The sequence below is a fragment of the Felis catus genome, chromosome B4 (genome assembly GCF_018350175.1).
Source record: "Felis catus isolate Fca126 chromosome B4, F.catus_Fca126_mat1.0, whole genome shotgun sequence".
Classification (NCBI taxonomy): Eukaryota; Metazoa; Chordata; class Mammalia; order Carnivora; family Felidae; genus Felis; species Felis catus.
The window spans coordinates 49,733,677-49,749,079 of record NC_058374.1 but is presented as its reverse complement, the minus strand read 5'-3'; the positions used below and the strand labels follow the sequence as shown (position 1 = coordinate 49,749,079).

Genomic DNA, 15,403 nt, shown 5'->3' with positions numbered 1-15,403 from the left:
TGACAACACCAGCAGTAAAAAATGAGGTATAACTACAGACCCTATAGACATAGGGATATTATACACTTGATGTCAATAAATTTGGCAACTCACTTTATTTATACAATGGAATACCCCTAAGCAAACTCCTTACACACAGAACAACATGGATAGATCTCACAGCTATTATCTTGGGGATGGAGGGATAAAAAGCACAAAAGAGTGTATACTGTAGAGCTATATGATGTTCTTAAACTGGCAAAGCCAATCTATGATGATAAAATCAGAGCACTGATAGCAGCTGGGACAGAAGGTAAAAAGGCTGGAATCTGAAAGCAAAGGGGCACAGAGAATATTTCTGAGATGATGGAAAATACAGATTGTAAAAAGTCATCATATCATGCACTTAAGAACTCAATGTGCATAAATTTACCTCAATGAAGTTGATTTTTAAGGAAAAAATAAATAAAAAATACCAAAGAAGTAGAGCTGTAACTTATATAAATGTAAATTTAGTCCAAATTTTTTAACAATTCTTCAAAACATACTTTCTATCATATACCTTCTTAAGACAATAGGAACCATAAACTATGGGCCAGGAAGTATGCTGGATGCTTTCACTTGCTATTACCTTGCAAAGGTCCTAAATGGTACCTTGAGAGACAGCAGTGTTACAGCTGATAAAGCAGTAACCCTGGAGCCAGAAGACCTGGGTTCAAATAATAATTATATGTTATCTGTTAGACAGATATATGACCTAAAATATATATAATATGTGACCTAAAACAAGTTACTTTTTAAGTTTCTTCATTACCACAGGGTTGATGTGAAGATGAGGGAATATTATTTTAAAGTATCTGGTAAAGCACAACACAAATACAAGTCTTATTACCAACAGTAAGTGCTCAACAGACACCGATTAAAAGAAGAAATGAAAGAGATAAATACCAATGTGGGCAGGGATATAAGCAGACAGGAAAAGACAGGTGAGAGCATGTTCCTAGTCACACTTTTTTCTGTGGATGGGTAGGGTGGAGAGTAGAAGAGGGGCTTTCAGACATGTTCCCATCGTGAGCAGCACTGAGTAGGGTAGGGTTGGAATGAATGAATGAATACACTTTTGTTGTGACCTGGATCACAGCATTCTAGGCTAGCAATCCATTGTCTTGGCAGGGAGCATGAGTCACTGGTCTACCTAGGACTCCAAGGGGCTTCATCCAGGATCATAAGGGTTGCAGTGACCCATCTCTTATTGTGGACCTCTGAAATGCCAGTATAACAGATAAAGTGTTCCAAACCTCCTTATCCTTAGATTTTCATTTTGCTCTAAATGAGACAACCAGAGCAGACCTCATACAAAAAGACTGGCAATGAGCAGAGCAACAGCTTTACGAATACCTAGCTGGCTGATGTCCAGTAGAGTTCCAAGGAACAATGCTAGGTCTGACAGTACTCAAAAAGTACCGAGTATAAAAATCTAGAGGGTGACTACAAAAGAGGCCCAGATTGAAAACCTGAGAAGTCACGTATCTTCACCCAAACATGGAGCCACTGGTAAGGCACTTAGAAATTCAATACTGTACTCAATTAGGATATGTCATCTGACTGAGGTTTCAACGGAATGCTATGGGGGCAAACAGAGGAGGTAATGAACCAAGTGGTAGGGGAGGAAGCACTATTAGGGGAAACACTCTTGAAAAAAAGTGACACCTCTGCTGAATCCAAAGATGTTAAGGAATTACTTGGGCAAAAGGCATTCCGGGCAGGAGGCACAGCACGTATAAAGACTTGAAAGGTCTGGATGGTGCCATCTGCAGGGCACAAGGAATTGCATACAGCTGGAGAATATGTTATGAAGGGAAAATGAGGAGACTATAGAGGCACAGGCAGGGTCTTAAGAAGGACCTTTTCTTAAAAGCAGCCTGAAGGAATTTATATTTTACCTTGAAGATGAAAGGAAGCCACTGAAGGATTTTGTTTTTTTCAAGTGAGCAGGCCAGGTGCCCCTGGTGGTGACCCTGGCCCTCAGAAAGTGATGTGAGAGTAGAGAGGGGCAGCGTAGAATACAGTGTCTAGTGAAGGTCTGGTGTGTGTGTTGTTTCTCATTTGTATAAGTGAACTACATTTCCTTCACATCTTGCTGAAGAGAAGGCTGCTCCCTCCATCACCTCTTCTCCTCGTATACCCTACACCTTCACATTGTCTTATGTTGTAAAAGAATCATTTGGTGGCAAGATTACATTAAACCCACTGGATTCTCAGGTGCCCTGCTGGCAAATATTAGCTCAAGTCTACAGGTGCACAAGTATCTTTCTTTGTCTCCGATAGGGTTCGGAGACAGCGTAAGCCACGGAAGGATTTTAAGCAGGCAATACCAAAATCGAATTAACATCTTTTAAGAGATCATTCTGGCAACAGTGTGGAACACAGATTGGAAGGAGACAAACGCGGAGACAAGGGCAAGTATTTAGGAGACTGGAGTGATCCATGTGGGGGATGGCAATGGCTGAAGACAGCAGAACGCAGGATGGAGTGAAGATGTATTAGACATGGTGAAGAGGCAGAGTTCTCAAGACTTGTCCACTGGTTTACGTAAAGATGAGGAAAAGAAGGAATCAAGCTGGACTCCCAGGATTCAAGCTTGGATGTACGAATGGACAGGCCTGCTGTTCATGGAGATGAAGAATAAGTTCAACCTGTGCTCGAAAGTATAAAAAGCAATGATACTGCACTACATTTAAAAAGAAAAATTAACGCAAACAAAAGCACATGCTGCCTTAGACAGTATAGATATACATCTCTGGGAAAAATCAAACACTTAAATTCACAGAGAGGAATAAGTCAGAGTTAAAGAAATTCCTGTCTAACATATGTTGATGAATGAATAATCAAAGAATAACAAGAAGGCAATTCACTAACAAGAGAGCCATCTACTGCCTTCCAAGGATAGTGCAGCGATGAAATGCCACAAAAAAATGTGGAAGAAAGCCAAGTTTGTGTGACCACTTCACACTGTACATGTATTCACAAAATATCTGACCCCTCCCACAAAAATTTCCAAGCAGTTAGCACTTTTTAGCTAACAGCCAAATCTTTTCACTTACTTATTTCTCCTAAAAACATCAATTCAACATATATCATCCTTTGAATATAGAACACTTACCTGCCATCATTGCTATCATACTGGCTTTATAGACATTAGTAAGAGATCCAAGTTCTCCTGTTGCTAAGATGGTTTTGAGATGAGCCTCCCCACAGGCCTTGCGAAACTGACGAATCTCATCATACAGGGCTGGGGAAGGAAATAATTGAGGCAGTTACAAAGCAGGCAAGTGATAACATAACTTGGCAGCCATTTGGAGCTGGTAGAACCCATCTCAGATTTAGGAAACATAAAACATTTGTCACTTACTAAAAATCACCCCAATTTAATATCGCCTAGAGCATTCTGTTGCCATTCACATCCTGTTACAAGAAATGCTTAGTTTGCTACCATGAAACTTTCTAAGCCCCTGCCCGAGGTCCAGAACCATGCCGCTTTTTAAATTATTATTATAATGACATGCAAATTACAAATAATTTCTACCTCTCCCATATGTTGGTTACTTACAAGAAAAAAAGACATTTATCCACCATACATACGGGGGTGTACCGCTCTGCAAACTGAGGAAACCTCAGGTCCTTATTAATTCTTCCATTCACACATAATAAGTTCTCCTGTTAGAATATAAAGCAGGCCTTTCCTGAGAGCTCTGCTAATGACAATGAAGACATAACAGCTTTCCCCACTCGCTGCCAGGACATGTATCTATATATCTGACTAAAAAGCACTGAGCCTAGCCAGGTATGCTGGATGTATGTGCACAGAGCCAGTTGTAGAGGGGCTCCCAGGTGCAGCCTTGAATCTATTAACCCCTGACCCCAGTACCACATCTGGCTTTTGAGGGCTCCACTTGATACCCTGAAAGCAGATTTTTGAAAAACATACATGTAAAAAAAAAAACTATCCTCATAACAAAAAGAAAATCAAGGGGGAGAACATTTCATATTCAAAAAGAATTGACAGAATTTTAGTAAACAAAATCAGTATAATGAGTATTAAATTTTTGAAAAATTATTTAACATCATCTTCTGGCATGACACCAGTGGGTTTTGGCTCTTATCCTGTATCACTCTTATCCTGCATTCATTCCTTGAACTTGGGCTATTACTACACGATCAGGACTACCAGCGCTTTTTTTGTTCCTCTGCGTGTGTGTGTGTTTCATAGGAAGTAGTTCTATGAGCGCACAGACTACACTGAGCAGGAAAGAAAAATTCATACTAAGGTTAGGGTTAGGGGAAGTGGTTTTTAATGTGGAAATGAGACTTCCGTAATTCACTGGTTTACTAAAGTACATGTAAAAGACTAAAAATTGGTCACAAGTCACCAAACTCAGTCAAAATCGTGAAAGTTATAACACAATGAAGAAAACTTGCCTTCCCGATCCTAGAAAATCTGAACTGAACTTGAAGCTCCAAGTGAAAAGTGAACACAAATAAAAGCAAAAATTCCATTACAGGATGCTTGGTAAATGTTAGAGTTTGACCCCGTCAAAAGATGGCACCCACAGAAGGTTTTTCAAGAAAGGGCTAAATACTTTCACAAATCCCTAAAAATCAGTGGTTTTGAGCATTAGAGACGATCTGAGATGCCACACCGCCTACCTCACCCTGCCCATCCTACCCAAATTGTGAGAAATCATCTCACCCACACATCCCATATGACAACATGTGTGAGAATGGCATAGACAACAACGACTACATGGCAATAACAATTTATATTCTTTTAACTCAGGGAATGAATCTTGGATGGAATGACATTTCCTGAGTTACTGAATCTGAAAACAGGAAGTTGTTCTCTAAGAACTACTGAAGGAAATCTCTTGATCTAAAAATTCAAGAATGCTACCCCAGAGTTAACTTGCAATTTAATTAATGACTTTTCTTCCACAGTGCAGCGTTGCCATCAAAAGCAGGCTGGAGAGTCAAACAAATGTGGATTTAAAACCCAACTGCATCTCTTCTTGCGTGACCTTGGGCAAGTAATTCTCAGCCTCGGTTCCATCCTTGAAGTGTCAATAATAATACTTACATTATAGGGTTATTATGAGGATTAAAAGGGAAGATATATACAAAGTACTCTGCACATTGTCTGGCTGATTGTAAGCACTCAAAAAGTGTAACCATTATTCTTAAGCTCAGAAACCTAGTGAAATGAGTTTTAATTAAGTGTTGTGTGATAAAAGCCAAATCTTATTCATGGCCTGACCCAACTCCTTGTACTGCACCAAAATCTTGTTATATGGATTAGTGCTTAAAATCAGTGAGTCATCAGATAAGGCTTGAAATGTTTTATTACAACATTTGTTAAAGTAAAGTTTGATCTGTACAACAAAATTCTTAAAACGTTGATCCCAATCACATTTAAGAACAAAACTATCAGCCTTTTTCTAAAGAGTATTACCTTTTGATATCCAGTCCATTTCTTTACCTACAGTTAAAATTAATCAGAAAAAAAAAAAAAAAAAACCCATGTACTTTACGACTCAATTATCAGCCACCTGGAAGTTATTATGCCCTGTAATCCATGATCCAAACAGAATGAACCCAAAATAGTCATCAGCACATAACTGGATTTAAACAAATAAGTAACCAGTGCCTTCTCATTCTTTAACCACCAACTCCTCAAATCATTTAACTGACCTATCTCACCACATAACAGGGTCAAGTTTTTCTGAGAAAGTATCTTAATCTTTAGAGTTCAACTGAACTCTACTGAAGTTGCTTGTCATTTTTTTCTTCTGTTACTATTCTGCCCAGAGTAGTAATTCAATCAAAAAACACACTGGACCTATCCTTTGGAAAATGTGGCCTGGACTCCGAACAAGCAAATGCTTCTATCTGGGCCTCTGAATCTTACTGAGTTACGCAAAGATGACAGAGCATTCAAGATGTTCATTAGTATTACTACTGCGACATCCTCAATGGCAGCAGATCCGAGAGTCCCGTGGCCCCGTGGCCCCATGGCCCCGTGCCAGCAGCATGGTACCTGTGCTGGCCAGTGACGGCAACATCAGAAGTGGCCCCGTAACCACACTTCCCACGGCACATCCAGCTGTATTCTCTGCTCCCCAGTCTTTCATGGACCTGCCCGTTTTCCAAGCCTGGTTCCCCAGGCTTCTTGCTGACTCAGTGAGCTATTCCATGTCCTCCTAACAGATGCCCTTTCAGTTTAACCTAATCTGAACTGGTTTCATTAGTTTCCAACTCATAATTCTAGTATAACAAGTATTTACTGAGAAATCTGGCATGGTGTGGGACAATAGCATTGGTGCCACACTGCCTGGGGTTCATATTCTAGCTTCAACACGAATTTGTTGTGTGATTTGGGCGATTAACTCTTAAACTCTCAGTTTCCTCTTCCATAAAATGAGGATAATTGAGGTATGCACACCTCATGGAGTTATTTCAAGTATCAAATAGACTAATATGTATAAAGTGCTAAGGATGGTGTCTGGGACATGTATTAATGCTCAAAAACTGTCAGCTACTTGTTTCCCTGTTGCTGGCATTGGTGGTGGTGCTGTTGCTGTCGTTGCTGAGTGCTTATCAGGTGCAGACATACAGCAACTTATAAAGCAGAGGGCACCATGATCTACGTTTCTTAAAGAACATAAACACAACCTCTTTGGGGCTTTGGGTGGGGAAATGTTTATTATATCACGAACATTTTTTTTTAACTTGGAGCCCATGCTCCCAGACTCCTGGGATAAGAGTTCTATTACTTGCTGGTTACGTAAATTTACAGGAATCATTCAATTTTCCTAAGCTTGATCACTTAGGGAGCCTCAGTTTGCTCCCATATTTTTGTGAAGATGAGATAAAACAGTATATATGTTTAGAATGGAACAAGGCAATTAGTAGGCATTTAATCATCCAATACTAGATTTCCATATTTTTTCTTATATACTTCCAGAAATGCAAAAGTAACTTTGAAAAACAAAACAAAGTAAGCACTGTCTTAGTAGTTACAGAATTTACAAATTTAACATATAAGGAAAACAGACTACTTCACTCCAACACAAACAACAGAAGCCACAAATAAGCATTATTAGTGTCCAGGTGTTCTAAGCACCTTGGCATCACAGTGACAGATAACATATGCAAATCAGAGTAACATGATGGAGGGGCCTCTGGGTGGCTCAGTTGGTTAAGTGTCCAACTTCGGCTCAGGTCATGATCTCGCAGCTCATGGGTTCGAGCCCCGTGTCGGGCTCTGTGCTGACAGCCCAGAGCCTGGAGCCTGCTTTAGATTCTGTGTCTCCCCCTCTCTCTCTGCCTCTCTCCCACTTGTGCTCCGTCTCTGTCTCTCTCAAAAATAAATAAACATTTTAAAAAAATTTTTTCTTTAAAGTAACGTGATGGCTGAAGTGTAACTGTCAATCCCAAATCATAATGTCGTTCAACATACTCAACGGTCACTTACCTTTCAGTATAAATGAGCAAAACAATGGAAAAACTAATGGGTGGATTTTCCTCCACATTAGCGGGAAAGGACAGCAGGATGTGGATTTATATGATTGCTAGTGGAATACACATGTGTAGGAAGAAATCACAGTGGAATTTACAAGTTCAATAGATCCTCTTTCCAAAAAAAACTCTTCAGGAGGAGTAGCTACTCAAAAGAATGAGAAACCCCATAAGTTTTCAAAGCATCTTCCTGCAAAAATGCTCAGTGTTTTCTACACATCATTTAAACATCCCTGTGGGGTAGCTGGTAGTTAGCTTCACATTTCATATACGAAAAGTGAAATGTAGAGAGATGAATGAGTTGCCTAAAATTTCCTCACACTTTGCTGCCTTTATGCCCCCACATGCATACACTCAGGCAGCTACATGCATGCTGTCCTTACAATACGTTCTCAAGGACATGAACTGAAGAACTTAGCACAATATAGTAATCAAAACCTAGAACCTAAAGGGATGTCAACTCTCATTTAGTTCAAATTACTAACATTATAGATGAACATTATAAACCCAGGAGCTGATTTTCATTTTTCTAGGGAAAACAAAGTTGAGGAAACTGAAAAGTTCTAGGATAATTCAGAAACATAAAACAGTTAATTCTGCACGATTTAATATGCTAAAAAGACCTATAACTTGCTCTATAAACCTTCTGGTTAAGATCAGAACAGCACATTTTGACATTATGTCGTAGAGAAGTTCACGTGTCTGAATCCGGACTTTGCCGCACTTGCTTGCCCACTGATTAGCCATGTCACTTGGGAAAGTTACGAAACCTCTCCAAGCATCATGTTTCTACTCAAGATTGGATAGAAGATCTTTACTTTGAGAGCTCAAACACATCTTAAATCCTAGAAATAAATGTAAAAAAATTAAATAATCATGAAGATAATAGATTATTTTTCTCTTGGTTCCACCTTTAATAATAAGCAGGTATAAAAATGAAGACAAACTTTAATTTGCTCTAAAATGTTACACTGTTGTAATTACAACAGCTTCTTGCTATTGGTTTAGAAAGATGATTTGGATCTCTACTTTGTGGGAGCTCTCGGCCAGAGAGAGATGGGGAGCAGAGTAGTCTCATTTGGTCACTACCATGAAGGGTGGGGGAAACTTGAGCCTGGCACATCACTGGGGCCTTGAGAAACTCCAGGTTAACATGCTGCCAGATCAGGGTTGGGGGGTGGACATCCTCATCAGTGAGGACTGGGAATTCTGGAGGACTTGGTGAGCTCAACCACCCTGGGTGCACAGTACTAGACGAGGGAGACAGCCTATGTGGTCAAGAGACTGTTCCACACATGGAAATTGATCAACTAAATAAATATACTGAGGATAATGGGAACAAGATTTCTCATGACAAGAAAGAGGGACACAAATATAGAAAGGGGAGTGGGCAAGAATAGCCATTTGATGTTGGCTTGTGAGGAAATCATCAGTGTGAACTCATAGTTTCTGATACAGATAGATTATAGATAGATGGACAGACAAATAGATATAAATGCACGTGTATTTATATGTGCGCATTGTGTATATGTGAAAATTCATGCATTTCCTACATCTGTCCACTGAGAAGACCTAGAAACAACAGCCTTACAGCAGTGAGCACACCTAGCACCCAGATCTTGGTTTCTAAAAATCAATCTTCACTAAAAGAAAGTAGACCTCCTTGGAAAAATGGCCGATTCCAGGGCTAGCGCAGAAAAAAAGTTAAAGGTAAGCCTGAAATATCCATGATAAGAATTCAAGGAACTTCTTGAACATGTCAAAGAATAATATGAACATGTCAAAAGGACAGAAGAACAATCTAACACAGTGCCTACTGGTCAAATCTGGGATAATCTGAATATCAATAATAAATAATGACAGTAATGGATTATAACCAATTGAGTCCGATAAGACTCCATGAGCTCTTATAAACAGAAAGGGAAAAAAAAAAAAAAGTAGGAGAGGAGAAGGTAATGCTAACTAGTAAGTATAGAAGAAATGACGGAATTAGAAAACCACCATTTGACAAATATCAGAGTAATAACTGAAGAATTATGAATGAATGCTAAAACTACTGAATAAAGTTAGATGAGGAACAGGATATTAATACAATCTCAAAATATCTCTTTCTCAAATACATAAACTTTAACAAAAAACACAAAATAGTTATTAATTTTATAATGGAGAAATTTGCCAGAAAGCATCTTAGCCAATTAAAATTAACATCCTCAATAATGGGACAAATGCACATCTTAGGACTCCCGACATAATGCACTGAGAAGAACTGAGCAAAACTTCTGTGGTATTTCTCCCCAAAATATATAACTTGAATCTCATCATGAGAAAAACATCAAACAAACCCAACTGAAGCACATTTTGCAAAATAACAGGCACCTATTCTTCACACTCAAGGAAAGATTGAGGACTGTTCCAGAGTGAAGAAGACTAGAGAGACATGTAACCATTGATCTCAAAACTAATAAAGACCATTTTTGAGACAATCTGCAAAATTTGAACAGAGTCTATGGATTTAATGGTAGTATGCTATCAGTGTTAATTTCCTGATTTTGATGGTATACTGTGGCTTGGTACACGTGTTCTTGTTTTTAGAAAATATACACTGAAATATTCATGACTAATGGACCAACAAGTCTGCAACTTAATCTCAAAAAATTGAAATAATTACACATATATAATTTTATAAACACACACATGTACACACACAAAGATAATGAGAAGACAAAAGGTAAATGGGGCAAAATTTAATAACTGTGGAATCTCAGTGAAGAGTAAATAGTTCTGTGTACGATTTCTGCAACTGTTCTGTAAGTTTAAAATTACTCAAAAATAAAAGTTAAAAAGATATATTTCATATACTATTGTGGTTTATTTAGCATCTAGATATTTTTTCTTATGGAAGGGCTTTCAAGATTATCAACTATTCTATTTTTTAAACAAAAAAAATTTGATTATATATGGTACATATTGCCTGCTTTTTCCCCTTGAAATATCATAGACATCTTTCCATATTAATAAATATAGGTTTGTAGCACAGTTTTTAATGGCTACACAATCTTCCCCTGCATGGTCATAAATAATTTATACAATCATTTTTCTGTTATTGGATACTTAAGGTTTCAGATTTTTTGCTGTTAGGAACAATACTTCAGTAAACGTCCTTATGGTTACATCTTTGCATACATCATGACCTTATTCCCTAGAGCTTTCATTAATTTTTTTTCTGCTCACCTACTCACATGTAATCCATGTTCACTGTTAAAAAATTCAAACAGTATGGAAACTAAAACTTCTCCATTTAAAAAAAGGAAGAAAGAATAATTCTTGCATGTAACAGAAAAATAATAATCTGGAAGACTATTATAAAAGATGACTGACAAATGAAAATGGAATTCAAACACCACGATTGCAAATTAGTCAGAATAATGCAAAATATAACAAAACACATACACCAGAGAAGTGGCTGGCATAGTGATGTCACATTAAAAACCTGATAATAAATGTTTTGACTTATAATGAGGTTTTCAGGAGTAGCAAAAGTGGGTGTACTAGAAACCCAGGATATATTACATTGTAGATGCGTAATCAATATAGTAGCAAAACCAGCGGAGGAGTTGTCTCCTGTCTGTCCCCCCACATCCCTCCCACCACTGCCACACTGAGGAGGAGAAATGGAGGTCGTAACCTGACCTTCTGCTCATCATTCCCAGCTGAAAAACAAGTGAGGCTGTGTTGATGGAGTGTGTTCACTGACAGGAGTCAGAGAACTTAGCCACCCTGGGAAAGGCCTGTGTGATGAGAATGTAGATCCAAGGAGCAGAGGGGGTCACACTGCATCTGTTTCAAGCAGCATCCAAAAACGGTTGACAACTGGCTCTCCCTTCTGCCTCCCTGTGTCAGCAGGAACTTGCGTCTACAGTATTTTACTTTTCTCTATTCAAAAGTATCTTGTTTCTCTCCAGCTTCCACCCGTAAGGGAAGTATATTCTTAATCTTGGGGCACCTGGAAATCCATAAAGTTTTGTGGGAAAGCACTGCTATAGACAAAGAAAACTGTGTTAGTAAAGCTTTTGTGAATATAAATTATGGTTTAAGTAAAAACCCAAGTGTTTAAAGCCTATGCTTCCTATCTAAAAGTCATAAAGTAGTTTCCTTTTATATTTCATGCTACTCAAAGGCACTTAAAAAATAATTGTTAACGAATTATATCTAAGCAATTATTTTTTGAGTACCAGAAAAGATGTTCAGCACTGCACATGAATGGCCTGAAAATATCTCTTAAGATAATTATATGTATAGTAAAACACTTAATATAAAGTGTACAGCAACCTTTTAAATTAAAAAAGTCACAAAATGTTCAAGAACAGTTTTCATCCACCAAGGCAACTAATTAATCTTATAAGACTAAAACAGAGATGAGCTAAAACGCCAGGTAGTAAAATAACCTATAAGAGATAAAACACACACATTTTGGTCAATACTATTTGAAGTTTCAAAGAATCATAGCCTAAAAACAAAAACCATAAAAGCATACAGCTGCTATAAGTATCTCCAGCATTTTTCTGTTATAAACAACCCCCAAAACAGAGAAAACACAGACTATAGATTATGTGATTCCTCCTCAAACAGTGTCTATAGACTTAGAGATGGCTTTTCTCATGAGATATTCTGATTAACAACTCTACAAGACAAAGAACAATTTCAATTTCTTTTAAGAGATGTTCTTTCTACCATCCTTCTTGTGTAAAAATCAGCAAATAAGAAAAATAAATTGCTGCCAAGATTCAAGATTTTCAGGATCCACTTCATAAGACACAGTGATAGACACTGTGGCATTGGCCCCAATATTTCATTCTCTCCTCGCAAAATGCTTGATGGCCTGAGACATGTACTCCACAAACCAGGTTTAGGAGAACAAATCAGGACTGACGAACTGAAGAAGATACAAGAGGGATCTAGATACAGGACACAAACAACATTTCCAAGTACGACACTGAACGCACTATGCTGAAAAATGTTACAGAAGAAGCCACCTTTGGGGCGATGTCTGACAGTGCTCTAGTATGGAAGAGAAAGTCAGCTGTAGGTCTTGAGCTCAGAGAAGTGGAAGATTCTTGAACAAGGCAGAATCTGATACCATTTCAATGTCACTGGTAATATATTAAGGTAAATACATGCAGCAGAGAGAGGTCATAAAAAAAGTAAAAAATGAACACCTCTATATTTACAGAGCATGGAACGCATTTAATTTTCAAAACCTGTTCAGTAAGATTTATGAGATGATGAACCCCTTCTGGTGAATGCTTTCTTCAAAGAACTGTTTAAGAAATGCAACTTCGATGTCGACTTTAATATCATCATGAAAAAATACCGTATTATAGGTCCTTATCTAGGGAATAATACTCCCAGACAATGAAAACGCCAAATATAAAATCACAGGCCATTATAGCTCTAAAGGACTGTAGAAATCATTAAGTTTTATCCCCTCATTGGTAGCTTATTTAAATGGAGGCAGAGAGAAGTGAAGTGTTTGCCCAAGGACTAGGTATAAATTAGCGAAATTACAAAGACTAAAATCCAAGTCTTTTAGAGTTCTACTTCATTTACTCAATACGTGTACTATTACGGTTACTTCCCTTGACAACATCCTATGAGCATCAAAAGGAGGAGAGGGAAAGAGAAGAAACTGCAGCTGGCATGGAGGGACTGATTCATCTGGGCCAGGCAATGGATGGTCAATTTACATTCATTATCTAATTTAATCCCCATTACAACCCTGTGAAATAGAGGCCATTATTCCTACTTTACAGAGAAGGAACAGAAGACACAGAAAAGCAATGTGGCCAAAAGCTACTAATGGTAGTGCCAGGATTCCAACCACAGTCTATCCAATGCAAAGACTCTGCTCTCAACCCTTCCTGGTCTCCCAGAGTTATCCTCCCTTCTTGTTCCATGGTATATTTGTTCTGGGTAAGCTCTGGGTCTGACCACCTCCAGTGATGACTGGCTTATATCCTGGCTGGCTGGCTGGGTGCCCCTGCCTGTCTCCTAGTCCAGCACAGCATTCCAGGGAGAGGAAAGCCATCCTTTTCCTGAGAGCATAAGAGGTAGATGTACTTTTTGGCTAAACTTGACAGAGAAAGAAACTCTCTATCCATTAAGCCTTCTATTATAGCCAACTGCAGATCCATACTAAATAGAAACACACAGGGAATACTATTTGTATTAACTAACCAATATATAAATTCAACAATGCTTCAATCATCCTGCACCTAAACTATGTGGAACCAAGAACAAGAAGTCTTTTTTTAAAAAATAGATGTGGGGCACCTGGGTGGTTCAGTCAGTTAAGCGTCTAACTCTTGATTTCAGCTCAGGTCATGATCTCACAGTTCGTGAGTTCAAACCCTGCATCGGGCTCTGCACTCACAGCACAGAATCACAGGGATTCTGTCTCCCTTTCTCTCTGCCCCTTCCCCTGTCTCTCTTTCTCTCAAAATAAGAAAAAATAAACTTAAAAAAAAAATAGATGTTTCAAGTTAGTGATTCTCTACAACTATGGGATGGTAGGGGAGAGGGTGGAACCAAAATCACCTGGGGCAATTTTCACAATAAAGAAGCCTATCCCCTCAGTCCAACACCCAACCCCAATAGTACATATACTCAGGAGGGATATTCTAGGTTCCAGGAAGAGAGGCGTTCGGGCAAGTAATCTGAAAGCATTTTGTCAGGTAATTCTAAGAACCAGCATAACACACTAGATACACCCTATATCCAAGTAAAACTACTGTCCTGAGGGATAAGTGAGATGGTGTACGTTTCTGTGCCCGGACAGGAAGGACTAAAGGAAGTACAGGCAGGGAAAGACAGTGTACTATAAAGAGCAAAACAGGATCTGACAGTAAAAAGCTTACCAGAAAAGGGTCAGGCGAAACAACAAGAACAAAGCTTTTTAAATAGAAGATATATGAAGTCAAAAGGCACAGGGGTCTGAAGTGTTAGCTATGGGGAGGATCACCTCCAGGGTTTTCAGCAGCCAGAGAGCATCACTGTACTCCAGAACAATCCAATCACTAACACCACAGTTTGGAAACTAACCTGTATTTAAGAGAAAGTGTTCAAATCAAATACTTTTTAATGGATTTCTTTCTAAAATGGCTAGATTCTCTGATCTAATCAAGATTCAACCGTTCTACTTACATAAAAATGACGCATGAAAAGCAGCATGGTTTAGTGGGGAAACTGAGCATAAGTTCTGGAGTCAAGCAGATGTAGGTTCCGGTACTTGGGAGGTTTTGTGGTCTTCAGTATAGGGAATGTGGCTGAAATCGGAGAGGTCAGGAGGTTTTCAAGGGAGAGTGTGCAAAGTGTGAGAAGTTTGAGAGCTTGCTGGGACCCAACCTGAAGACCGCCAACACTTCAGGGATGACGGAGGAGAGACAGAACCTTGCATACAAGACACAGGGACACAGGAGTCATCAGAAACTTGAAGGAAAACCTGAAGAATTTAGGATTACCAAAGCCAGGCAAAAAGAGTGTTTCCAGAAGGACTGTGCACTGTGTCAAATGCTGAACAGTAGAGCTAAACAAACAACTACAGAATATTCCCTGGGCATAGGAAAATAAGAGGACATTGGCATCTTGATTAGTACAGATGCAAGGGAAACAAGTAAATATAACTCTTTTAAGAATTGTAGCCATGAAGGGAAGAACAGAAAGGTAGACTTAGCTAGAGATGAGGGGGAAGGTTGACATGTGAGCATTTTTTTAATGGATAAGAAAAGCTTACATTATGTTTAGGTGTTGATGGGAATAAATCGTAGAGACAGACGAAAGATACAGGAGCAAAAAA

At 38.7% G+C, this 15,403-nt stretch overlaps 1 protein-coding gene across 2 annotated transcripts in view; it reads right to left on the bottom strand.

The window, feature by feature from the left end:
* DERA (deoxyribose-phosphate aldolase) overlaps positions 1-15,403 on the bottom strand; it is a 118,146-nt gene that overhangs the window by 43,529 nt on the left and 59,214 nt on the right. For both annotated transcript variants that reach the window (XM_045061442.1, XM_045061440.1), the window contains one exon: positions 3,143-3,271. In XM_045061442.1, coding sequence (XP_044917377.1) covers positions 3,143-3,271 — 129 coding nt within the window. The remainder of the gene's footprint in view (positions 1-3,142; positions 3,272-15,403) is intronic.